The 25,155-nt window shown below is 40.2% G+C and overlaps 1 protein-coding gene across 2 annotated transcripts in view; it reads left to right on the forward strand.

Annotated features, from left to right (window-relative positions):
- Positions 1 to 25,155, forward strand: part of LOC109923305 (transcriptional activator GLI3-like) — a 355,583-nt gene that overhangs the window by 35,386 nt on the left and 295,042 nt on the right. For both annotated transcript variants that reach the window (XM_048596316.1, XM_020523345.2), the window contains exon 2: positions 10,987 to 11,148. In XM_048596316.1, the coding sequence (XP_048452273.1) occupies positions 11,025 to 11,148 (124 nt within the window). In that variant the 5' untranslated portion in view covers positions 10,987 to 11,024. The remainder of the gene's footprint in view (positions 1 to 10,986; positions 11,149 to 25,155) is intronic.

Raw genomic sequence — 25,155 nt, forward strand, 5'->3', positions numbered from 1 at the left:
GAATGTTCCAGTTCAGCAAGTGTCCTCACAGAAACCTTTCAATGTTAGTCATCAGTGTGCGCTGCAATGCAGGTCAGTGCTTCTGAAGTATCTTGCAAAAGTTACAGACATTTCCTCAGAGCTGGAGAGAAACATTAAGTGGGAGGGGAAGCATCCACTCTCTCAATCCATTAGGTCGTAATGTCATAGGAATAAGAAAGTTGTTCTGCTGAGAAAGTGTCAGCAGCTTCAGGTTAAATGATATCACAGAACCGCAACGTAATAACCTCTGGGTTACTACCTAAGTCATAAGAAAATGGGCACAGAATAATTAAGATCTGGCAGTTGAGTGTGTGGCTCACAGATTGGAGCAGATGGCAAATGGGTTTTGATTTATGGGACTCAATCAGCAGTACTGAAGAAAGAAGGGGTTGTTTGGGATGGACTTCTCTTGAACCCTGCTGATACCAGTGTCTTGTCAAATTGAATAACTAGGGCTGTAGTGAGGGCTACAAACTAAACATTAGAGGAGGAAGTGTTCAGATAAGGGGAATTTAAAGTTAAAGAGAAATCACCTGGCCGCTGTGGCGGAGGTGAGCTCGGATTCCCAGCAGCATCTGCATACAGTGCAGATTCATGGAGGCGAGTTTAGACCAGTGCGGTACCTGGTAGCAACGGTGGTGTCTGCATTGAGACTCAGTGGCGTGGGCATCAGTGGAGGCTGGAGAGTGGCAATTTTTCTTTCAGCAGCGGTAGAGTGGACTTGTGCCTGGCCACCATGCCCATGGCCCATGATGGAGAACTCAACAAGAAGGACAGTAAAGTTGAACACTTTTTTTTTTCTTTTTTTTTTCTTTTCTCTGTCTTTTCATTCTATGTTCGTTTTATATTTCTGTGTTTTAAGATGATGCCGGAGAGTGGTAACTCTATACAACACTTTTCACTGCACTTAAAACAAAATACAATAAATTTGTACTTGTGACAATAAATAAATCAAATCAGATTAAATAGTGCAGGGCTGTGCGATGAGTGATGATAACAGGAGTATGACATGAAGGGATGGAACAAAGATAAGAGTGCATTAGGAAATAAGATGAGAATAAGGAAAGATGGTGCAGGAACAAAATCAGAGTCTCTTTATGCATGTATTGTTCAGAACATGATAGTTAAATAAAAGGCATAAATAAAAATTTAAAAAGTCTAATGTGATAATCATTATGCTGGCATGGATACAAGTTGATCATGCCTGGGGTCAGGATAGTAGAAGACTTAATATTTTACTTCCTAGGGCCCAATCATTCATTGTTTATTACCTTGCCTTGTTAATTGTCCCAAAGTGCATCACCTCATACTTCTCGGGATTAAATTCCATTTGTCGCTGTTCAGCCCTTCTATATTGTCCTGCAGTGTAAGACTTACCTCCTTGCTATTTACCTTAAAACCAATTTTAACGTTGTCTGTCAAATTTGCTGATCACACCTCTTACATTTATGTCTAGATCATTAATGTATCCAACACACAGCAAGTGACCCAGCACCGAATCCTGTTGTACAACATCAGACGCAGGCTTCCAATCACCCCTGCCTCCTGCTACAAAGCTAATTTTAGATCTGATTTGCAAAATTTCCTTGGATTTCATTGGCAGTTACATATTTGACCAGTCTCCCACGTGATATCTTGTCAAAAACCTTATGAAGTCTATGTAGACTACACCATCTACAGTATCCTAGTCGCCTTCTCAAAAAATTCAATCATATTTGTTAGATATCCTGCTAATACAGCCTTGCTGACTAAAGCCTTGCCTCTCCAAGTAGAGATTAATTCTGACCCCCAAAATTTTTTCCAATAGTTTCTTTACAGTTGATAATAGATTGACTGGCCAGAGGGACTTTGAAAATTAATGTTTGAGTTCTGTAATCTCATTCCTTGCCTCCTACAACAACCTGGGATAGATCTCAAGTTGGACTAGCCATTTATCATCTTTTAGCCCCACGAAAGTTGCTGATACCTTCTCCCTCACAATGCTGCTTTGTTCAGATATATTGCAGTTCTTCTCCCTCATTTCTAGACGTACATCAACCTTCTCTATAGCGAATATGGATACAAAGTACTCAGTTAAAACCTCACCTACCTCTTCCAGCTTCACATTTTCTCCCTAATTAACCCTACTCTTTTGCTGGTTGCCCTCTTATCTCTAATGTATTTATAAAATGTCTTTGAACTTTCCTGCATTTTATTTGCCTGTGTTTTCGCATGCTCCCTCTTTGCTGTTTGAATCGATGGGTCTCCACCTTCTGGAAATGGGAGCCAATGCTGATTATTGGCAATCATTGTGCAAGGACAGAATACATGTCTTAATTTTCAACTTTATTTTCATGATATTTTCTAATTGTTCTGGTTATTACAATGGTGAGCTGACTGAAAAGACTCTACATCATAAACCATTGCATTTTGTCTTGGACTTGCGTTGCTCAGAGATTGATCGCTTGGAATCTTAAAACACCCCCAATAATAAACTTTTGTTTAAAAAGGAAGCATGTGACTGAGCACTCTTGTTACCTTTGCCAGTCTTTGGGCAGGATTTTTTTTGATATTTTGTAATCGTGTTGTGCTGTCTCCACTATCCTTCATGAGAACTGGTTGTAGATAAGGGTAGCCTTTCAGTCAAGAAAATTTGGCCGTTGAAATCTTGGTCTGAAAAATTAAGCTGGAACATTGTGTGCTTTTCCTAATGTCTTTTAAAGCAGAAATCAAGTTACAGTATTTTAAACCAGTTAGCATCCATGAAAAAACACATGAGCCCAGTACAAGCATAGTCCATCAGGCAAAGTGCAGGCTTGTTTTGTGGTGGTTTTTTAATCCTAGTAAAGCCAAGGCAGGAGCATAGAATAATGTAGGTTGAAAACTTTGCTGTCCTAGATTAGTATCTCAGGAAGTGAGCAATTTGGTGCCTTTAAATATTTTTTATTCTGATAGAATTATAGATCCATTCATAGACAATGGATAAATCAGTTAAGAATGGTCAATTCTTTCCTTCTGATCTGCCTTATTGTCTGAATTTGGTTCAGAGTCTTCATGGAATCCCTAATACTGACCCTTTTTTTTGTTCTCTCTCACTGACTTCGAGTGCTTATAACTTATCAAAGAAATGAATGTACTTGAATCCATCTGTTCCTAAAGCAGATGCAAATTCAGAACTAGGTCTTAAGTGAAATGTTGTAGATGGCAGTCATGTGACTTTTTTAAAGGTTGATGTGGGGAAGTAAAAGGGGCAGTGCCCTGTGGTTTCTCTTGTTTGGATAATAGCGTATTCATTTGTATGCGGAGGTTGAACTGCATTCAGAGAATAAGTAAGATCATACCCAAAGCAGTATTCTTGCTTTTGAGAGGGGGATGTGATGGGTGACTTCACCTCTTGCTCTTTGTTATGATGATGGAGACCTTTTCTATTGAAACACAAAACAGCTTTAATGTTGCTGGAATAGATGCTAGCTAAGAGCATAACCTTTCCTAACACACTTACTTGCTGTAGAAATGTCTGTTTATCTAGGTTACTGAAGGTGCTGCTTGACTGAGTTAGAACAAGAAAGAATTGAAGACTGCCTTTAATATAAAGCACACATCATCTAACATCTAACATTTATCATAAGCTCTAACATGTCTTGTCATTGGAGTTTGAAGAGTTGTAATTTTTTCATAGTCCCTAATAATGCCCTAATCTGCAGGAGACTGCAAAATCAATATTATGCTGTAACTGGTTAATAGCTGAGTGCAGTAAGAAACGTGAGAAACACTGAAATAAATTATTTTCAAGTCGTTGGCACACCTTTTTTAAGAATACTGGCTGACATATAAATGATAACATTTAAAAGGTGTTATCAAAAAGGAAATGGACTGTCAGGAGGCTGGATAAACGCAGCAAACCAGGCAGCAATGGAATGTGGGGGTAGGGGGAGCTGCATATAAAGTGGGGGGAGGGCAGTGGAATGGTGGTGATAGGTGGACACCGGTATAGTAGGTTCAAGCTGGTTGGTCGATGGGAGGGATGAATCTGGTTGGCAGCCGGAACGGAAGGGAGGAAGTGGGGAATCCCCCGGCTCCCTTTCCAGTCCTGTTACAGGTGTCCACCTATCACCACCATTCCGCCACCCTCCCCCCACTTTATCTGCAGCTCCCCTACCCCCACATTTCATCCTGAAGAAGGGTAATACCTGAAAGGTTGACTTTTCCTCCTCCAGATGCTGCCTGGTTTGCTGTGTTTTCCCAGCCTCCTGTTTGCCTACCTTGGATTCCAGCATCTGCAGTTTTTTTGTCTCTAAGGAAATGGACTGGCCTGATATTCAACTCCACCTACTTGTCTTCCCCACTCTTCCATTCTATTCTGCCATCTAACCATGATCCAAATGAACAGCTGAAGAGACGGAAACCCCAACATTTACAGGCAAAATAGGAGGGCAGGGATGCAATTTTGTGTTTATAAAATCCTGGAAGAGTGAGTTTACTTCATGTCTTGCTAAATTTAATGGCGATATCCATCTAATAATTATCCTGTTTTTTGGCCGCAGCCAGCAAATTGAGAGGCTTGACTGTTGGTGGATAGGTCTTTGGCACAATGCAGTAATTGAAAAGCAGAGAGGTGGTGAGAGAGGAACTGAAAATGATACACATGCAATGGGTGGCGGAGTAAAAGGTTAGAGTTTGGGGTTGGGCAGGAAGAAGGAGTTTGGAGGCTAGGTGCTGGGAGCTTGGTCAGAAAAGGTGGTTTTCAATGGTCAGGAGAAGTGGTGATAAATTGGAAGATATGTGGGGGAAGGAGAAGACATTTTAAGCTGCAGCTTGGGAGCTCAGCGGAGGAAAGGAATCGAAGATGTTGGGGTGGGCAGGGCAATTTGGAAAGGCTGGGTTCGTGGATAGTTGTATATAGACCATTGTGGTGGTGAAGTGAGAGAGAGCACTCTTGGCCCACAAGCAGCGCTGGAAAGCACTTCGCTGCTGGATTCAGGTTCTGTCTGCTGGGAAACCTGGGTGGCTAGCATAAAGTTTAAAACAGAGTAAATTGTAAGATATGCAGTCTCATTCAAATATTTAAATAGGTGACCTGCCTCTTGGAAGCAGATTGGTTGCTCACCCTGTTCTGTTTTTTCAAAAAAAACTAATGAGGATGGATTCAAGGCAGCTTGATCTCGGATTCAAGATTTTTGACATTCCTCCTAACCTAAACCTGTTGTTCTTTAGGATTGAGGGAGGATCTTATAGAAACATATAAAATTATGAAGGGATTAGATAAGATAGAAGTAGAGAGGATGTTTCCACCGGCAGGTGAAGCTAGGACCAGAGGGCATAGCCTCAAGATTAGAGGGAGCAGATTTAGGATTGAACTGAGAAGGAATTTCTTCACCCAGAGGGTTGTTAATCTATGGAATTCCTTGCCCAGTGAAGTAGTTGATGCTACTTCAGTAAATGTTTTTAAAAGAAAGGTAGATATTTTTTTGAACAATAAAGGAATTAAGGGATACGGTGAGAACGCGGGTAAGTGGATCTGAGTCCACGAAAGGATCAGCCATGATCTTATTGAATGGCGGAGCAGGCTCGAAGGGCCAGACGGCCTACTCCTGCTCCTAGTTCTTATGTTCTTATGTTCTTGTTAAAAATACCCCAATGTGCCAGTCTACCTGCATGTGGAGTGGCCTAATTGTGTATATAGTCAACGAATTGTTATCTATTTTTAATCTTGTGTAAAAGCTGCTAGCTACCTGCATTAAAATGTGCTTTAAATAGACATTACTGGCATTCTATACTGTAGCATCATGAAGTCACTTACTGTTCGGTACAATTAAGAAAAAGCGAATTTATTCCCATCCATTCTAAATTTAATAAAATTTAAAAGGGAAAGAAATTCCACCAATTTCTTGCCTTCTTGTGTTCAGAACCATTCCCTGACAAAGAAAAAACTACGTTAATAAACCACAGTGCCACCAGGCTGACTTGAAAAAGTCATCTCTAATGAAATCTTCCACAGCTCACACTCAAGTAATAGCAAGAGTAATGTAGCTTCTTTGGATATCTCCACACATCTAAACTTCCTTAGTCAAAACTACTGGCATTTTGGTGATATCAATGTCAAAAACAATCCCTTTTCATCAATAAAACAGTGAATAATCACATCTTTAAATCTTCCTGGAGATTTTGAATCAAACCAATACTGGCTTTCAGTAGAGCTGAGAATAATAGAGTTAAACAGTCATACAGCATAGAAACAGGCCCTTCGGCCCATCCTGTCTATGCCGACCAACAAACATCAAATTACTGCCATCTCATTTACCTGTACGTGGCCTGTAGCCTATTACGCTCTGGCATTTTAAGTACTCTTGAGAAAACGTCTCGGGTCAAGCCTACTTTCAGCATGAGTCAGGAAGAGGGAAGATGTAAAACTTTTTCTGGAGTCTCTACTTCACAGTAAAGGAAATGAAATTCAAATTTTTACAATCTTGACGCTGTACACCAATTCAAACAAAGGAATAGGTATATTTCTATGTTGGACCAGCAGATCTAAATTGGTTGCAATTCTACCAATTTTAGTTTACAGTTTGTATTACAGGATGAGTAATCCAGAGATTCAAACTAACAATCTGGAGACAAGGTATTGAATTTTATGCATGTTCTAGGGATGGGACTGGAGGCCCATGGAAGGCTGGCCATGTGACCTGGCGAGATGCTGTGTGGTGAAGGTGTCTTGGGGCTGGTGGGTTGCTGCCCCACACTTTGCTGTCACCATGGTAAGTTGGCAGTAGTGGGAACGGTGGCAGAGCTCAATGGAGCTGCTTGAGTGTCAACTAAAGACCTCTGCCCACCTCTTTTGGCATCTTACCCTCGGTGGTTGGGAGTTGGGGGGAGTTAGTCGCTCCACTGTGTGAGAAGACTGCTCGGTAAATCTTGACATCTTCCCAATGGGCTCTGGGGTTCAGGCTGCTCTCCTTTTCTGTTACTATGTTCCACAAAGGAGTGTCCTCATGCCAGTGGCTGCCCCTGCTGCATTGGTGTTGCCAACCCCCAGTGGCTCCGTCACTGCAACACCTCACCCTCCTTCCTCACTAGTCCCAGCACGTGTAGATCCTACTTGTCTAATCCACCACTGTGTCCTTGACCTGTTCCCCCCTCACAGGAGCAACCCATTCTCCCTGTGGTGCTGCTAACCTCAGACTGAGTCAGCAGCTTGCTGGCAGGCCACCACCTAATTGGCTGCAGGCCTTAAAATGCAGCCTGATGTCCTGAAACCTACTGAAGTGGAGAAACTGCCAAAACCCCAGTAAGTCTCCCTTGACGCCACTAAGGACTTCTTCCCTTTGACATTCACAAATGGCCATTTGGTTGAAGCACATGCAGTGCATTAGCTGTGAAAGCTGATGCTGCATGCTGTACGCTGTTAACATTGACATAGTGCAGTGCTGTACAACTTGTCAAACCCCCTGCCTGTTCAGTGCTGCAAACAATGGCAACCTCCCACCTCCCTCTGCACTAAAAAGCAATGGAACTCTGAGGCTGGTAGCCTTCAGGGCAGGTGTATATTTACTGTGCACTAAGAAATGAAGCTAAGCGGTGTGTGTGTGTGTGTGTGTGTGTGTGCGCGCGCGCGCATGCATGTGAGCTGTCATATACTGATGGCAGAATCTGTGGATTTGTAGTCACATATGGGCCAGACCAGGTAAGGATGGCAGATTTCCTTCGCTAATAAGTGAAGATATTAATAAATTAGATTTTTCTTTACAACAAGTTTGTGTCCCGAGTGCTTCAGCCTGGCTCTCTGGATTACTAGTGCACCGTCTTAATGACTAGATTGCTATATTGCAATATGCATATAAAAGCCTGTCAATTTGCTAACACCCCCAAAACTCATGATCTTTATCAGGGGAGGCAATGGCTCAATGGTATTATCGCTGGACTGTTAATCCAGAGACCCGGATAATGTTCTGGGGACCCGGGTTTGAATCCTGCCACGGTAGAAGGTGGAATTTGAATTCAATAAATATCTGGAATTAACAGTCTAATGGTGACCGTGAATCCATTGTCAATTGTCAGGAAAAACCCATCTGGTTCACTAACGTCCTTTAGGGAAGGAAACTGCTATCCTTACCTTGTCTGGCCTACATGTGACCCCAGACCCACAGCAATGTGGTTGACTCTCAGCTGCCCTCTGGGCAATTAGGGATGGGCAATAAATGCTACCTGGCCAGCGACACCCTCATCCCGTGAATGAATAAAGAACGAAAAAACTGAGTAGGGCACTGGCAATAAGCAATTGGAGTGCCAACACCTCCAGCTTCCTATCAAAGTTGCACTCTGTCCTGTTTCAGGAATATGTTTTCCCTCATTGTCACAGTGTAAATTCTGGAATTCCCTTCAAAACTGTAAGTATCTTCATCACTGTACTGAAATAGTTTACAAACGTGGCACACAAAGCACCTTTCCAATGACTGCACATGATGGGCAATGAATATTAGCCTTGTCCCAGAACTGACATCCTGAATTTGGATAAAAATGCATGCATAAATTGCTTGTGCATTTCTCTTGATGTTGCATTGTCTTCCTAATCCATACCTGTACTTCAGTTAATATTTCAATTAGACATAATTCTTATTTGGATTTTTTTTGAACGAAGCTTTTATATGTATATTGCAAGGCGTGCCATTCTGAGTGATTTGTATTTGCGAAGATTATAGCTGCTTCCTAGAATATATTTGAAGCAAAGTTGGTTAAGTCTGAAGCACAAAGTAAACCGAAATGACAAAAAGCAAGAGACTAATTAAAATCGTCTAATCCAGTTGAAAGTGCTGCCTGGCACCGTCAGATTATTTTACTGCTGCTTGACTTTAAGCAACTGAACCAGCTAATCTGGTATTTAAAGGATGGAGTAAGCTTCATGTTAAAAGAATAATGAGAGATTGTGTTAAATTTTAGCTTGTAAAAGGAAAGTTAAGCTACTACCATTGTCTTAGGAAGGAAAATACCTCTGTAAATAAGATATTTGGGGAAAGTGCTCATCCCTAATTTTTTGAATTTTTTTCTCCCATTTATGTATTTTAAATTTTCTAAGTCTAAGACCTGAATAAACACCTTACTAAGATAGAGACAAGAAAACTGCAGATGCTGGAATCTAAGGTAGACAAATAGGAGGCTAGAAAAACACAGCAAGCCAAGCAGCATCTGGAGGAGGAGAAGTCAACATTTCAAGTATTACCCCTCTTCAGGACCTTACCAAGATAATTTACTTATTTAAAAGAAATATAGTAAATTCACTTTTAAAATTTATTTTCACTGTTGCAGTTACTATCTATCAGCTTTTGCAAACTAGGTATCAATTTCTTTGCAATGTGAAATAGATATGTTGTTGGTACACCCAGGAGGAGTGCATAAGTACATAGCAATAGCAGGGCACAGCTTTAATGGAACAAATTTGGCACAGGTACTATTGACTATATTAATTGGAAAATTGCAGATCTTATTCTTTTTATACATCATCTAGATTTGAATTTATTTGTTGCACAGTCTTGTTGAATTCCTAAATCCCCTTGATATTTTGTCAGTTCAATTGGACTGGTAAACAGCCCTTTATGCTTGAGCACAAAGTCTAATTTTCTACTCTCGCCTTCTCTTCTGTTTCTTTTTTCTTTTATAGTTTGTACTGTTCGAATTTGATTGTATCCCCAAAGACTACTTTGAATAGAACAGATCAAAGCTGTATTGCTGAACACCACAAATACTCAAGCTTATTTCTTAAAAATTAAACATGTTATGTTTGCTTGCACAGTGATCAGAGTGCTCTTTACGCTGATAACAATCAGTGTGAACTTTCTTGCTGCTGATGTAATGATGATGAATGCTGTGACACTGCTGTTTTGGACAGCTCTTCCCAAAGGAGGCAAAGTAGTTACTAATGAAATGAATAAAAGTAAGACTGCAAGAGAAAAAACAGGGTGATAGTGGAAAAAAAAGTGCAGATCTGCTCATAGTAGGAAACAAGAGAAACACAGCAGTTGTTAAAGAGCATGGAAGAGATCCAAGGGAAGATGTGATATTATAGTGCGATTTTTAAGTTAAGAAAGGGCAGACAAAGTTTATCAATTAATTTTGAGAAATGCATGGAAAAAGTAGCCAGTAAAAACGTTGGATAAAGAAATAAAGCATAGCTCACGTGACAGGTGGCATAAAAAGTTTTCTTCAGATTGTCAGTACAGTTCATGACAGTCACATAAATTCATAGTGGTATTTTGCTACAGTGTATTTTATACAATAAAGGTGCATACCTACAGATTTGCATTACCCTCCACTTTCAAATACTGCAGGGACTATGTCAGAGGTCTGCTGAAATTTGCAAAATCTTATAAAGCTGTGAAATCCACTGCAATCAGGTATAATAATTTGTTTTAAGTTTAGTTTACTAAATTTCAGTAAAAATTTTAACTCAACCAGTTGCTGCAATTTAAGAAGTATCTGCTATATTTTAGCTGCTTAATATTCTATTCTTTGACAAAAATCCATATCTGGGTTTTAAACAATAAAGCGCACTTGAGAAATACCTGATTGGTATTAGTAGGAGTAGATTGAAAATAAGGTCACAAATACAGAAGGCATGGCTTGCCTGACTTTGACTAGACTGAAAATTAGGAAGCTGCTTTTACTGCTGATTAGCTGTGAGAGTTGATGTATATTGACAAGTTTAAATTGCAATTTGCCAATACAATAAGTGAAAAATAAGACTTCATTTCTGTACTTGGTTGTGGATGCAAGTATTTTAAATTGAAACCATGGGCAGGCTTTCAGATAAGTTCTGGCTTTGTTATGAAATGTCTTCCTAAGTGTTTGATCGTAACAGTGATACAGCAGTCTGCTAAAAGTACATGCAGCAGGTTCTTTAGCATACAATCAATGGTCATTACAGGTTGTCTAATCTTGTATAATATGAAATGTGAATTTTATTTTAAACTACTGTTCAATTTCTTTCCCTCATAGTCGTGCTGGTGTTGAGAGCTGAGGTATGAAAAATCACCATGGATGCCCAGTCACACAGTACTACTGCAACTGAAAAGAAAAAAGTAGAGAATTCCATTGTAAAGGGATCTTCTCGCACAGATGTCAGTGAAAAAGCCATAGCCTCCAGTACAACATCCAATGGTAAGTCATGTAGTGTACGGGGATTTGCTAACAGCGAGAGCAGCAATTATATTTTTTTGTTCTCTGCATTCCTCATGAATAGATCAGCTGCACCTGGATCTCTGTTTGTTTTGGGAAAGTGTTGGTAGTGGGTGGAGGAAGAAGAATTTGGAATTAACGTAATCCCTGTTCTAAGACCAAGGCAGAGCATTTTTTCTTTCATGCTGCTGGATTCTGTTCCAATTAAAGCTGCTATTTGTAATTTGATGAGATTTGCTGTGATTTTTTTTGCCCCTCTACTTTAGTGTTGAGGGTGCAAGAGATGTTACCAGATGCACATATGTGCAAGTGGTTTTTCTTCTTCGTTTAAATATGCTGTGGTGTGCTACGCCTGCACGGAGCTGTTATTATTGAGTGTGCAGTGTTTGGATTAACCATGTGCATGTAGTTTCTGGTTTGTGCAATGGGAGAGTAGGCACAGAGAGTACAGATGATTGGTAAAATCCTGAATTGGAGTTATTGGATTAGACCCTTGACTTGGTAAGGCTGCTAATCCGTAAATAAAATGCTTGATTCAGATTGAGGCGCAAGATCAACAAGTAGGTTGTGCACCAACTGGGGATCATCTAACACGTGTTGAGAGGAAGAAAATTACAATCTGGGTGCAGACATGAGGCACTTCAGTTTGTGGAGTGTCTCAATTTGGAATTGTTTCATCTAGGGCAGGAAACGTTGAGGGAGATTTAAATTGTGCATGATTTTAATAGGGAAAGTAAGAAGCAGGTATTTCCAATAGTGGAAAGGTTGGCCACCTGAGAACAGATTTAAGATAACTGGAAAAAGAACCAGAAGGGAGATGCAGACCTCTCTTTATGTAGTGTGTTGTTATCATGTGGAATGCACTGCCTCCAAATAGTGGTAGCAGACTCTGTAGTAAATTTCAAAAGCTTATTGGACATATACTTCAAGGGGAAATATTTCCATGGCTATAGAGAAAGAATGGGCATATGGAATTAATTATCTCAATCTAAGAGTTGGCACGGACACAAAGGGCTGAATGGTCCCTCTTTGTGGCATAAGATACCATGTGAATATCAGTGAGTTTTCCATTCTGTTCTGTTCTGTTCCCTTCCCTTCTACCTTGTGTCCCCTGCTCTGGATCTTCATTTTTGACCAGCTGAAAAGCCACCTTATGCGTAATAGATTTGTACTGGTATAGATGATTATCATCTATTCAAGAGGACAGCTAATGCTTTTAATAATTGTGAAGCTTTTGTATTTGAAATGTTGATATTTGCTGATGTTTGAACAGAGCTCTGCAGCTTAAAATCAGTTCTGCCAAACTGTGTATTTGATGGATAGGTTCCGACTGTGTAAATTATTGAGTACGGTGACTTAATGAAAACTGCATTAATGTCAAGGATGTGGCTATTTCTTTTAATCTCCTTACTCTTTTGTTCCAAAGGTAGGTGCATATTCTAGATTTTCTTTTAACTGTGCAAGAGCTGACAATGAAGTGTTGCAGGATTTGAAGGCACTGCCGTGAAAAACTGAAGTTTTCTATAATTCCTCCCCCACCCACGAGACCTTCTCCCCCAGCCTGCTCCATCCCTGAAATGTTGAGACGGGGATGAATTCTTGCCTCACTCCTACAACCGACCCTCCCCTCCCCCCCGTCCCCTTTAATTAACATCTTTAATTCTGAGGAGTCTGGCAAGAGGGAAAATACTCATCTTGGGGAAAGCAATTAAAAACGCTTCCAGCAGCAGTAGTAGCTTGTACTTTCCAGCTGATGCTGCTGTTAAAGGAGTGTTAAAACTTTTTACCCATTTATGGCCTCATGGTCCGAATGAAGTAATACGTGACTCACGTTGTGTAGGTCAGAGTTGAAAAGAGGCTGTGAGCAATATGGAGAGCTAAGCCTGCATTAAACATTCTGAAGGAGGGTGGGGGGCGGGGATGGGGGTGGCTGTGCAGATTCTCACATTATGATAGAAGGCAGTTAGGAATGCCATGAAACCCAATCCATAGTAACTGATAAGGATCTCTGACTCCCCTGGAACAGGGCAGATTTTTAGCCCTATTATGAAAACCTTTCTTGCAATCCTGCTGCTTTCCCTTCCCCTCCAATCCACCCACCTACCAAAATGAAAAGGAAACATTCATAAGAATGTCACTTTTTTTTTGTTGGGAGTTTGGGGTGTTTTTGAGTTAGAAATGAATATTTTTATAAGAGTTCCTTCACAGTTATACCCTGGTCACACTGATTTATTTCAAAGTAAAGATTAAAATAATGATGCATTATTTAAAAGAATAAGTGCTTTTATTTTTGTTTTTGAAAAGCCGCAGCACAATTTATTTTTCCAACAGTTTAAAAAAGTGTCTGTTAAGTGGACTTCACAAGCTTTAAATGTTAATTATTCAACTTCAGATAGTTGTTTTGTAAAGACTAGGGATTTTACACTAACTTCTATTTCTTTATTGGCCGGGCTAGCTCATGCTGTTTTTTTTAAGTTAAAGTTGAGTACCATTCCAATTATTAAATCTTAAGAGACCAATCCTGTATCTTTATATAAACGGTAGCTTCATCCCAAGTTCTTTCATCTCTTTTCCACCTCTCCTGGATTGACAGTTGAAAAGGTCTGACTGTGCCACACAATGGTTTGATTGGTTTCTCTGGGGGATGCTTTTCCGTGCTTCATCATTCGCCAGGCAGGTGGACCAGAAAGTCTTCTGATTCTTTTGTTGTTTCTTAAAGTCTGGGGTCTTTGAGAGAATAAATCCACCGTCATGGGATAATTTGCTAAAGGAGACTGGAGGAGGTGAGAGAAAAGCCTCTCTACTTGGGTGCAGAATTAATGAAATACTAGTGTTCCAGTCCTCGCAATTGAAAATCTCTGGGAATGCAATGGGTAGAGACAGCACTTGTCATTTTTAAAAATGTAATACTATGTTCTTTGCTTCACAATTATGAAGCTTAAACTAATGTAATGTTTGCAAAATAATGCAATATTTAAAAATACAGATCTTTACCCTGGTGTGTGATTTTGAGCTATTTAAAATTTGTGGGGTGGGGGCATATGTTCAAAGGAAAGTTCATGCAGAAAAGATCAACGCTCACATACACTCCTTAAGCTTTTAGATTACCCACTAACAGCAAGTAGTAGGAATTCCATGTGACAGAAGTAAGCTTAAGTTAACACAGGATAAAAAGTAAATTACAGATAGGCTGTCCTCAGCCATCTTTGTGGCTACAGATAAGGTTTCATTTCAGAACGGACAGACGACTTTTCCACTTACAGACCCATTCTGTTGCACCTGTGATAACAACTCTTGGATTCTAATTGAAATTGGTTTGAAAATGGATTTTTAGTTTTCTGTGTCTGTGAAAATATTGAATGGAGTCGAGCTGCCAGTAAGTATCCTAGACTGTGGAAATGTGGCAGGAAACTGGAATCATCTTTCAAGCCTGTATCAATGATGCGACAGTTTTGTGATCTGTCATATTAATGAAATCATTGATCACTTGATGGAGTGGGTAATAAACTGCTTTCTGAGAATACTGTTCAGAAAGGCTGATCAAAGTCTGTGGAGATGAAAAAGTATAAAGCTCGAAATTGTTGTGCCACCTACATTAATAGGTGGATGGCAGCTTTTGTTGTATGGGTTTTCAAACAACACATATCTATTGATTTTTGAATTTAGCTTCAAATATACTGTTGAGAGCACATTAATCAAATTGCGGATGTTAACTTGGGCATTTTAACTTGCGAGCATTTGAACGAATGCCACTTCATATTTCTTTCTGTATCTTTGTGTCATCTTTCTTCAGCGCAAAAAGGGAAAAAAATCCTGGAATATTTTTTCATTTATTTTTCTGTAGCTATGTCCTATCTTGCTAACTGTGCACCCTTTTGCTTCCATGTTGTCTTAGCCCACTGATGCACATGCATGCATTGCTGTGGCTGGATTTCTTGCACTTTAGTTTTAAGACTGTTATAATAGCTAAATCCACTAATATTGAGACAAATATTTAGACTTCTGTTGCCCATAGATGTAAATTTGTTTATTCTAGGAATGGTTATAGATACTTTCTGAAACTGAAGAAAGATGCAATAGTGGTAATTCAATTGATGAATGTACAAAGAGTTATTTTAACCTGTATGCTGCATTCAGTTTCTGAATTTAATACTCTCAGTCAAGGATGGCAATGGTGTCTTTAAATGCCCCTGGGCTAGGGTTAGCATTTCAGCCAGGATTCTTGCTGGCAAATTACTTTCTGTTGGAAGTATACATGTGTGCATTAAGGGCAGGATCTGGATCATCTAATGCTGTTCTTGAATCTAATAGCCAGCTAACACTTTGCTTGCATTCACACACCAAGTAATGGATGGTTATTGATAACTACTTCAATAAGACTCTGAGACATAGGTCTAAAGTGTGTGTTTTTGTGTGTGGTATGTGTGTTTTTGTGTGTGTGTTGTGTTTTTTTTTTGTGTGTCCGTCCCCCAAGTGCTGAGCTGAACTATTTAAATGGTCTTTGGTGCTTTGGGGCTTCAGCTCTGTTACAGGAAAAGTAGCATTCATCCCTCACCTCCATACACTCTCCAGGCCAAGTGTTTTCACTTTATGTTTGTTCCCCGCCACCCCCCCTGATGTCTCCTTATACCTTCCATGTTACTCTATGCTCTTCTCCCCAACCCCATGGTCTCTCATATCCTTCATGCGAGCCTATGCTACTCTGCCCAGCTGTATGGCTCCTTACACCCTCTGTGTCAACCCCTGTCCCTCTACCCATCTCATTGGCTCTTTATAGCTCCTATCTAACTTGATGCCAATTCAGACAACTATTCACCACAGTATCTCTCCTCCTGTCTGAAATTCTTTGCATGGCTCTTTATAGCCCTTATATCAACTTAGTGCTAATTCATGCTCATGAGTCATCCATCCACCACTGACTGTTCTTTCACCCTTCACACCAACTCGTATGTCTCATCCAGTTTTCACGTCGGACTGACATCAGGAACCATGCTAGGGTTAGATAAAACAAAGTTCTAAAGAAGTTATTACATATTTCACCATATTTTAAAAAATGAGAACTCTGATTGATAAAAGTAATTCAATGCATTGAAATTCCTTCAAGTAGTTAATCTCTTATATAAGCGAATATTAGTGTTTATAGCCCTACACCAAAGACAGCTGATCCCTGTGTAACAACTTGAAGCTATCAATAACACTTTGACCTTATGTCCCCTCCATTCCTTCGCCATGATGGCCATTGTGTAAGTGGTCAAGCAGTACTGCTATAATGATGAAATCCCTTTGGCTTATGTCAGCAAACAGCCATTGAAATTCCAGAGCACTGGTCCTTTTTTTTCGACTCAGAATCATGTTTTCTTTGGAAAATTAAAAGGCTGGGGATTTGAGTAACTTGACAATTTGCCAGCTCCAACCTTTTACACATGTCTACTCTTAACAGGAACAAAAACGGAAGTTGCTGGAAAAGCTCAGCAGGTCTGGCAGCATCTGTGAAGAAAAAAATCAAAGTTAACGTTTTGGGTCCGGTGACCCTTCCTCAGAACAGGACCCTTCCTCTTAACAGACCTTACTCTATCAAAAATGTTATTTGATTGAAGTCAGTATGGAGTTCAAATGACTCTGTTGGTTCAGGTTTTTGACGTGGCTAAATAACACCCTCTCAATTCTCACCCCCTAGTGAAAACAGCATCTGTTGAAAATGGGAAGGGTCTTTTAAATTTGAGGCTCTGGTCCCATTTTGGCTAAAGTGTTTAGCTCTTTTGTTTTTGTGAAAATTTGGGCCATAATATTTTTTGGACTAGATGGGATGTGGGTCAGAGTTTGTTTTTAATCCTGTGATGCTAATTCTTCAGCCTAAGCTTGACTTGCATGATGCTCCATTGTGGGAATGTGAAGCCCCTGAAGTTTTCTTTGTGGTATTTAATTTACATAATGATTAAAATAAAGAAGAATAATTTTACAATTTTATTTCGATAAAATATTATTTCAAATATACAAGATCCCAAACTTGTCAAACAAAGCAACATGAAGCATCCTTAACAGGGAGGATATTAGAGCAAAATGTTGGAAGGTATTAATCTATGGACCATGTGATATAATTTGTGGTCATTACAACATAGGATATGATTTTCCCCACCCTGGAAGTGGTGATGAACAACAGTAGAATTCCTTCCCTGGAGGATATTCGTGATTGGTGAGTCAGATGGGTTTTTATGACTATTAATGGTGGTTTCCTAGTCATCATTACAGAAACTAGTTTTCTGTTCCAAATATATTATTTGAATTTAAATTTTATTAGCTGCCACTGTGGGATTTGAACAAGAGCCATTCACATGGATGTTTGGATCACTAATCAGTGATATTAACACTATTTCACCATCACCCCTGCTGCAGTGCCCCTCCTTCTATTTAAATAGTAGCCTGGTGTTTATTGGTACTGTTTATCTTATGATTGGCTAATACAATATGTATCTCCCACCCTGGAAGAAGAAGGAATCTTGCTGTTCTCTTCCTCAAACCACCCCTCCTCCCAAAGGTAGATGTTCCAGAAAGGACAACCTGGAGTTGGAGTATTGTGACTGTGCTAGCAGGGCAATCTAATAATTCTAGACAACTTAAAGCATGTATCTCGCATTTACATTTAAAGACTGTAACAGACTTTTCACAGGCAAACGCGTTTGCTTTACTATACAATGCAGGTTGCTTGCCAAAGGACAGTGTTACACCAAAGAAATTTCTACTGTAATTAGTTGAGGGTAGAGAGAGGGGATCTTATTTTATGCAATCTCACTGTGTTAGAGATTTATGTATCAGCTTGGCTCAGTTAAAGATATTTTCAACCCTGAGTCATAGTTCTGGGTTCAACCTGATAGTGAATGATCATTACTGAGAGTGTGCTCTATTTTGGATAGGACAAGGAATCAACATTGCATCTGCCAGCTGAGGCAGATGTCAAAGACTAGCTATAGAAGACTTGGCTTGGTCAATAATAATCTGTGATAAAACTGTATCTAAAATAATAAGTTTGTTAATCAGAGGCTGTTTGTGAATCACTGCAGTATTGTTGCATTTGCTGAGATAATCACTTCAAAACTAGTCCTCTGGTTCCAAAGTGTTTTGAGACCCTGGGGAGATTTACTACACATAAACACTTTTTTTGAATGCTCTATCTAAAGATTCGCTGAAGATTGCAGTTGCCTTAGTAATTCATTGTCCCTAGCAATCCAGTGGCTTTTCATGTGGGTGGTTAGATACTCATTGAACTCTATTGTTAACTCGATGAAAGAGAATTGAACTACATGTGCTCATCCAACAGACTTCGCTAATTGTGAATGAAAGAATGAGAGGTGATCTCATTGAAACATATAAGATTCTGAGAGGGTTTGACAGGGTAGAAGCTGAGAGGCTGTTTCCCCTGGCTGGAGAGTTTAGAACCTGGGGTCATCATTTCAGGATAAGATGTAGGCCATTTAGGACTGAGAAAGGAAAATATCTTCACTTAGAAAGTTAGCAATCTCTATCCCAAAGAATGTTCAGTCATTAGGTATATTCAGCCTGATTTCAATAGATTTTTGAACTCTAAGGACATAAAGAAATATTGGAATTGGATAAAAAGATTGGGTTCAGGACAAAAATCAGCCACAGTCTTATTGAATGGTAGATCTGGCTGAAGGGGTGGTTTGGCCTATTGCTACTTTAATTTCAAATGTTCTGATTCTTCTGGTTGCAAACAGCTCTGCCTCTAAATTGATATGCAGTCTGTGCCTTCCTGATGTGTTTTTATTTGCAAGCACTTATTTTTCAAAACAATACCACAAACACATTGCTGTAGTACTATCTCATGACCACTTTGGAGGTTGAATAGCAGACAAAGAACAAAGAACAATACAGCACAGGAACAAGCCCTTTGGCCTTCCAAGCATGCGCCGACACATTTTGCCGTTCCATGCTAAAACTGTCTTTACTTGCAGGATCCATATCCCTCTATTCCTGTCCTATTCATGTATTCGTCCAGTTTCTTGAATGCTGCTATTGTGAACATAGTTGTATTTATCTATTAATGAAGGTATAACAAGCTTTAACTGGTCATATCCCTTGTTGAGACCGCATGGGATAAAATTTGGCCAATTGGATTGGTAACCACCATCTACTTTTGTTAGATAGTCCCGAGATGTACTGCCTTTGACATTTTGCTGAGCCAGTAATTCAGGAATGAACTTTTGAAAACTGAGTTATTTATACCTGCTGGTATCAGCTGGAATTGCCTCAGAATGTGCTGCAGTTAAGCCCGCTGATAACTCCTTGTTTTTCTGTTAACTTGACTTCTCTTCACAGATGCTGCCAGACCTGCTGAATGTTTCAGGCACATTCTGTTTTTATACTGTGCTTGCTAAGTGCTAGGATTGCTTGTTTCTGAAACATAGATGACTTCAAGTTGCTGATAACCCAAGTAAACTTGGTTTGCTGAAGCAAGCTGTTGGGAAATGCTGTGTCTTTTCTATTGGGTTTAGTGGCAGGTTTAACCTGGGCTTGTGACTGGTCGAGGGAGGCTGATGAGTCAGAATGGGTGGTCTGCAGCTCCCCACCAAGATACTTCTAAACTTGATGAATGTTAATTTGCCAACTTATTTTTAACTGGATTTTAAATACATTGAGTGCATTTTTCATTGACAAGTTCTGTATTTTATGCATTGAGCTGTAGGGAAGTGCCCATATTTGCTTTTATACCCATACAGCATTTAGAGCAGTGAGAACCTTTGATGTCTGTGAACTCAGAACAAGAATGCATGTGAACAAAAAATGAAAAATTGCAAATGTATAATAAATGAAAATAACCTCATTTGTACAGTAATGGAATTGCTGGAGAAACACTCTCTGGTTTATTCCTTTCATGACCTTGGGATGTTCCAAAACACTTACTTGCCAATATACTGAAGTGTGGCCACTGCTGTAATCTATTTAAGTATGGAAATTAAATTGCACATAGTAAGGTCTCACAGACAGCAGTGAAATAAATGAGCAGATCATCTGTTTGTATGGATGGAATCTTCCCAGCACCTGAGTGATGTGGGCTAAGTCAAAATGTGGGAGGATTACAGGAAAAGTTAAGTAAGGCTTTCCTTGATGTCAGGAGTAAAATGTTGCATTTTCCAACTAAGTTTGGGATGTTGAGATAAAGTTCTTGCTAATGAGCAGCAAGAGGCCAATTGACAGCTATTGTTGCTCATTACTCCCATTATCATTACTTAACCTGACCTCATTATTATGCAGGTTCCTATTCTTCCACCAGCTAGATAGAAATCAAACAACAATAATTCCTGACCTGAAAGTCAAAGCAGGTGTCTGGCAACTCCAACTCACTGCTTGCTCCTTCGAATCTCTGTCTTGGACATTCAGGACTAACGTCTCAGGGTACGCTCATGGGCAGTGGCCACGTGCACCTACATCCACGTTCGTTGGCAGCTGACATGTGCCAGCCTGTCCACACAATCATAGCACATCTCCAGCCATTTACGGCGTGCTTCTGCACTTTAATGCTGTACTAGCATTATTGCATTAGCAACTATCATTGAAATGCAGCTTCAACGACAATTTGTGTGCAGGGACAGGCACCCAGTTTATGGTTTGGACCAGGCTGCCTAATGGGCGTGACAGCTTGCTCACTCACCTAGTGTCCACCTGGATGTTCACAGCACCCTTGCCTTGCCTTTTATTGCTTTGTTCCCATAGCCAGAGCTAACAGGGCACACAGTATTTCTGTCTTGACTTGCCTTTTAGCACAGACAGACAAAGCCAGGCAGCTTGTCGTGGATGTCAGCAGTGATCAGTCAAAGGGTGGATGTTGTTGTACAGCACCATGTAACATCAATCTTACACCTGCACCATGGTCAGCAGCATACACAGCAACACAGTGCTTCAAGCAAATGGCAGTATCTCAATGTCGAAGGGGAATAGTCTTCAGTGAAGTGAAGGAAAACGTCTTTCATTGAGGGGTTTCTGGCACAGTAAGTCAAGGGCAGACTCTATAATCAGTCCATGTGTTAGGACACGTTCAGCTGGCTGCTCAGGGCTGTCATGGTCAGGATCTTCTCCTCACAGTGGGTGAGGAGCCAAATGTCGGGTACCCCAGCACCCCACCATCAGTCTTGGCTCATTTGTCCTATGGTTGGCTGCCTCCTTCTGGAATGAGAAAAAAGGAGGGAGTGAGTCAGATTTGAAGTGGCAGGCATAATTTATAGTGCAAGTGGTGGGAGTGTGGCGAAGTGTCCCATGTGAGTGACTAGGTAGTGCATAGGCCATGCAGGGTTTGTGAATGTGGGAAGATATTGCATGCAATAATGAGAGTGGTAGAGCATGAGCTTCTTTTTGAAAGGTCTGTGCAGCAGCAGAGAGAGAGTGAGTTTGAGGTAGCAGAGGAAAGACAGTGGTGCATACCCTGGCAAAGTGGAGAAGGTCATTGACCTTCTTCGTACACTGCAGAGTGTTCCTCCAGATGGCTGAGATAACACTGACTTAGGTACCTAGATTTCTGATGAAGGGTCTAGGCCCGAAACGTCAGCCTTTCTGCTCCTATGATGCTGCTTGGCCTGCTGTGTTCATCCAGCTCTGCACCTTGTTGTCCAGGTACAACATCTGCCCAGTTTGCGAGGTCTGTTATTGATGCCTGCCCTGCTGATCCTGTGAGAAGAGGATATCTCTCCTTTGCCCCACCACTGCCAATGTCTTCAGGTTCCTGCCCATTAAGTAGGGTGCTAATGTCACGAACCTTACAGGGAAGGTCCAGGCTGCTGGTGCTTGACCAGGTTCACTATGACCTTTTAACAAAGCCACTGGTGCCGGAAATCCTGGGACGTCCTCTCAGTGGTGAGTATTTCCAAATATGGTAAGTTGGTGAGTTGGACTAACATCAATCAAGAGAGATGCTGTAGGAACATGACAGGTAGTTAATGAGGTGACTCTGGAATGATAGTGCAAGAAAACACACTAGGCTTCATGGAGAAAAGCACGAACGAAACTTGACGAAAATGACACTTTACCAAAATATGTTAAGATTCAGCCTCTGTGTGTTGATTGAGTGACACATGTTGACTGGGATTGCAACAAATTTACCAGCTGTACTTTGAATAGAGCCAAGGCATCTTTTATATTTATCTGGGAGGTCAGATGAGTTTGAAAGCATTGTCATGCTTTAGAATGCATACCCTCCCTCAGAAACCAGTTGTAACGAGGTCTGGTGCCTTTGGTCAAAAAAAGCTTGCACTGGAGTCTGAGCCCATATTACCACTACCTACACATAAACAAATTGAAAATGACAGAGGAATTTGAACAGTTCCTTCAGTGCTTATTGTTAGAAGAAGAGGGGATAAAAACTTTCTATATTTTAGACAAAATGCCAGTTTGATTCTATTGCCATTGAGCTAATATTGGCTAAAACTACGATACAGTTATTGTCTCGATGGCATTCCTGCTTTTTAAATCAAATTGGAGTTTAATCAAGAGTTTTAATCCATTTCAAACATGCAAATGTATTTTGATTCCAAATTTTGGATAAATATTGAACAGTCAGTTTTTGAAAGAAATTTTATAAGCATTTTATTGCAGGATTTGGTAATGTGAATTTGAAGTGCTGTCAGGATTAATGTAATCTGAGACATGTATTTGATTGCTGTGCCATTTATTTTACTGCTTTTGTGGTGGACTGTGTTTTATATTCCTATAGGATATATCAGTTCTTTTTCCTTTTTTCCTGAGGAATGAATTGATGATTGCTCCAATTTCACTGTGTTTTGTCTGAGGTATTCTCTCCATTCTTTCTGCAAACCTGGATCACCCCAACTATGATTGTGAGTTTGAAAGAAGATCTGCGATCAAAGGCTTTAACAACATCATTTGGTGATTGATTAAGAATATAAATTCTGAAGCATTTTACATGCTTGACATTTTCCTCATTACTCCAGGTTGTGCAAGTTTGTTTAACCATTAGTAAAGTTTGTGCTTTGTTTTGTGAACTGAAGCTCATTTGATTATAATAAACACAATGGTAAGGCTATCATCTCTTGCTCTGACAATAGTGGTTTTAATATGGAAGAGAATTACTTCTGACCAATTGGAAAGCAGTTATGCAGATCATTTGCGATGAAAATCTTATTTTAAAATATAGAAACTAGGAGCAGGAGTAGGCTATTTGGACCTTCAGGTCTGATCTGCCATTCAGTCTGATCATGGCAGATCCTCTATTTCAATTCCACATTCCTGTTTTCTCCCCGTATCATTTGATGCCTTTAATATCTAAAAAAACTATCTCTTTTTGAATATATTCAGTGACTTGGCCTCTGCTGTCTTCTGTGATAGAGAATTCCACAGGTTCATTTTTGCTTGAGTGAATTCATTTGAATTAATTTATCATTACATTTGAAGCCCTCTTTGAAATCCCTTTCAGCCAAGAATTGGTATTTTTTCACTTAAATTACATGTGGGGCTTTGATTGCAGTCCTCTGTTTGTTCCCTTGTGCTGACATTGTAGAAACATAGAAAAAAGGTGCAGGAGCAGGCTATTTGGCCCGTTGAGCCTGTACCACCATTCAATACAATCATGGCTGATCATGCAATCTCAGTATTCCATTCCTACCCTCCTACCGTACCCCTTGATCTCTTTAGCCACAAGGGCCATGCCCAGCTGCTTCTTGAATATACCTAATGAACTTCCTTCAACAGCTTCCTGTGGGATGCAAGTCAGCTCATAAAGAAGGAGGTGTTGTATGATTTCAGAATTACTTGCTGGTAATGAGTGTGGTCTCTCCCTTTGCCAGGGCAAAATTCTCTGTGTGCCCACAGCCACCCCTCTTGCCCTGATAAATGATTCCATCATATATCACCCCACTAGAGAGTTGGGGAGAGTTTGCTCTTACACCACCTACTTCTCCAGTAAAGGTCAAAAATCATACGACACCAGGTTAGAGTCCAACAGGTTTATTTGAAGACACAAGCAGGTCTGTGTGGGATGCTCTGAGGTTCAGTGTGGACTTGTTGGGCCAAAGGGCCGGTTTCCACACTGTAGGGAATCTATGTCAATGACAAGCTTTCAGAGTCTCGCTCCTTCTTCAGGTGTCTGTCTCAAGTAAAGATCAAGGTCATGCTGACACCTCTGCTGCCCCACTTCCACCACCTCGTCCCATCCCAGGAGCCAAGTAGTTGAGAAACATTCAATTCTGCCCACGCTCAAACCTTTGCACCTTACCTAGTCAGATTGGATGATGGGATTTAACTTGTGTCGTCTTTACAGGAGATGAAGTGTCCTAAGGCTGCCAAATACAAGCAATTGAAGAAAAGAAGAGTATGTTCTTTTCTTTAAAATCACACCCTGTCCTACACAATCCATAAAAATCACCGTAGGCACACCAAGGTGTCTTAACTTGATGATATTTGAAATAAGAAGTTACAGGAGTTGCAGGTTTCCTCCTTTGAAGAAGGCAAAATGCAGAAGGAGCCATCAATCATGTTTAACTTACTTCCTCTGTTTTACCAGTTGCTAATGTAGAAGAATGCCTCAAGCTTATTTATGGCTTATTCTCTCTTGCATTGACTTCAGCTGAGGATGGGCCCCCTCAATGGTTTGATAAAACTGTTTGGAGATGTGAAAGAGTACCCAAAGATAACAAAGTACAAATAGATAAGCTATTTATAAGTAACACCTTGCTTTTGAAGGCATCTTTAGTACAATTACCTGCTCAAATGCTTCTTGTTGGTGAGAAAGAACCTTAATACCAGCAGACGATACTTTTCTGAATTGTAGTGTAACTAATTTAACCTATCAACCAAGACTAAGAACTGGCAAAATTGTTTCTTTGATATGTTTATTTTGAAATTTTTAACCAGACCCTTAAGAACTCAAAAATAGTCGGAACTGCTGATGCTGGAGTCTGAGATAACAAGGTGTAGAGCTGGATGAATACAGCAGGCCAGGCAGCATCAGAGGAGCAGGAAAGCTGA

Source organism: Rhincodon typus, chromosome 4 (genome assembly GCF_021869965.1).
Source record: "Rhincodon typus isolate 14 chromosome 4, sRhiTyp1.1, whole genome shotgun sequence".
Taxonomy (NCBI): Eukaryota; Metazoa; Chordata; class Chondrichthyes; order Orectolobiformes; family Rhincodontidae; genus Rhincodon; species Rhincodon typus.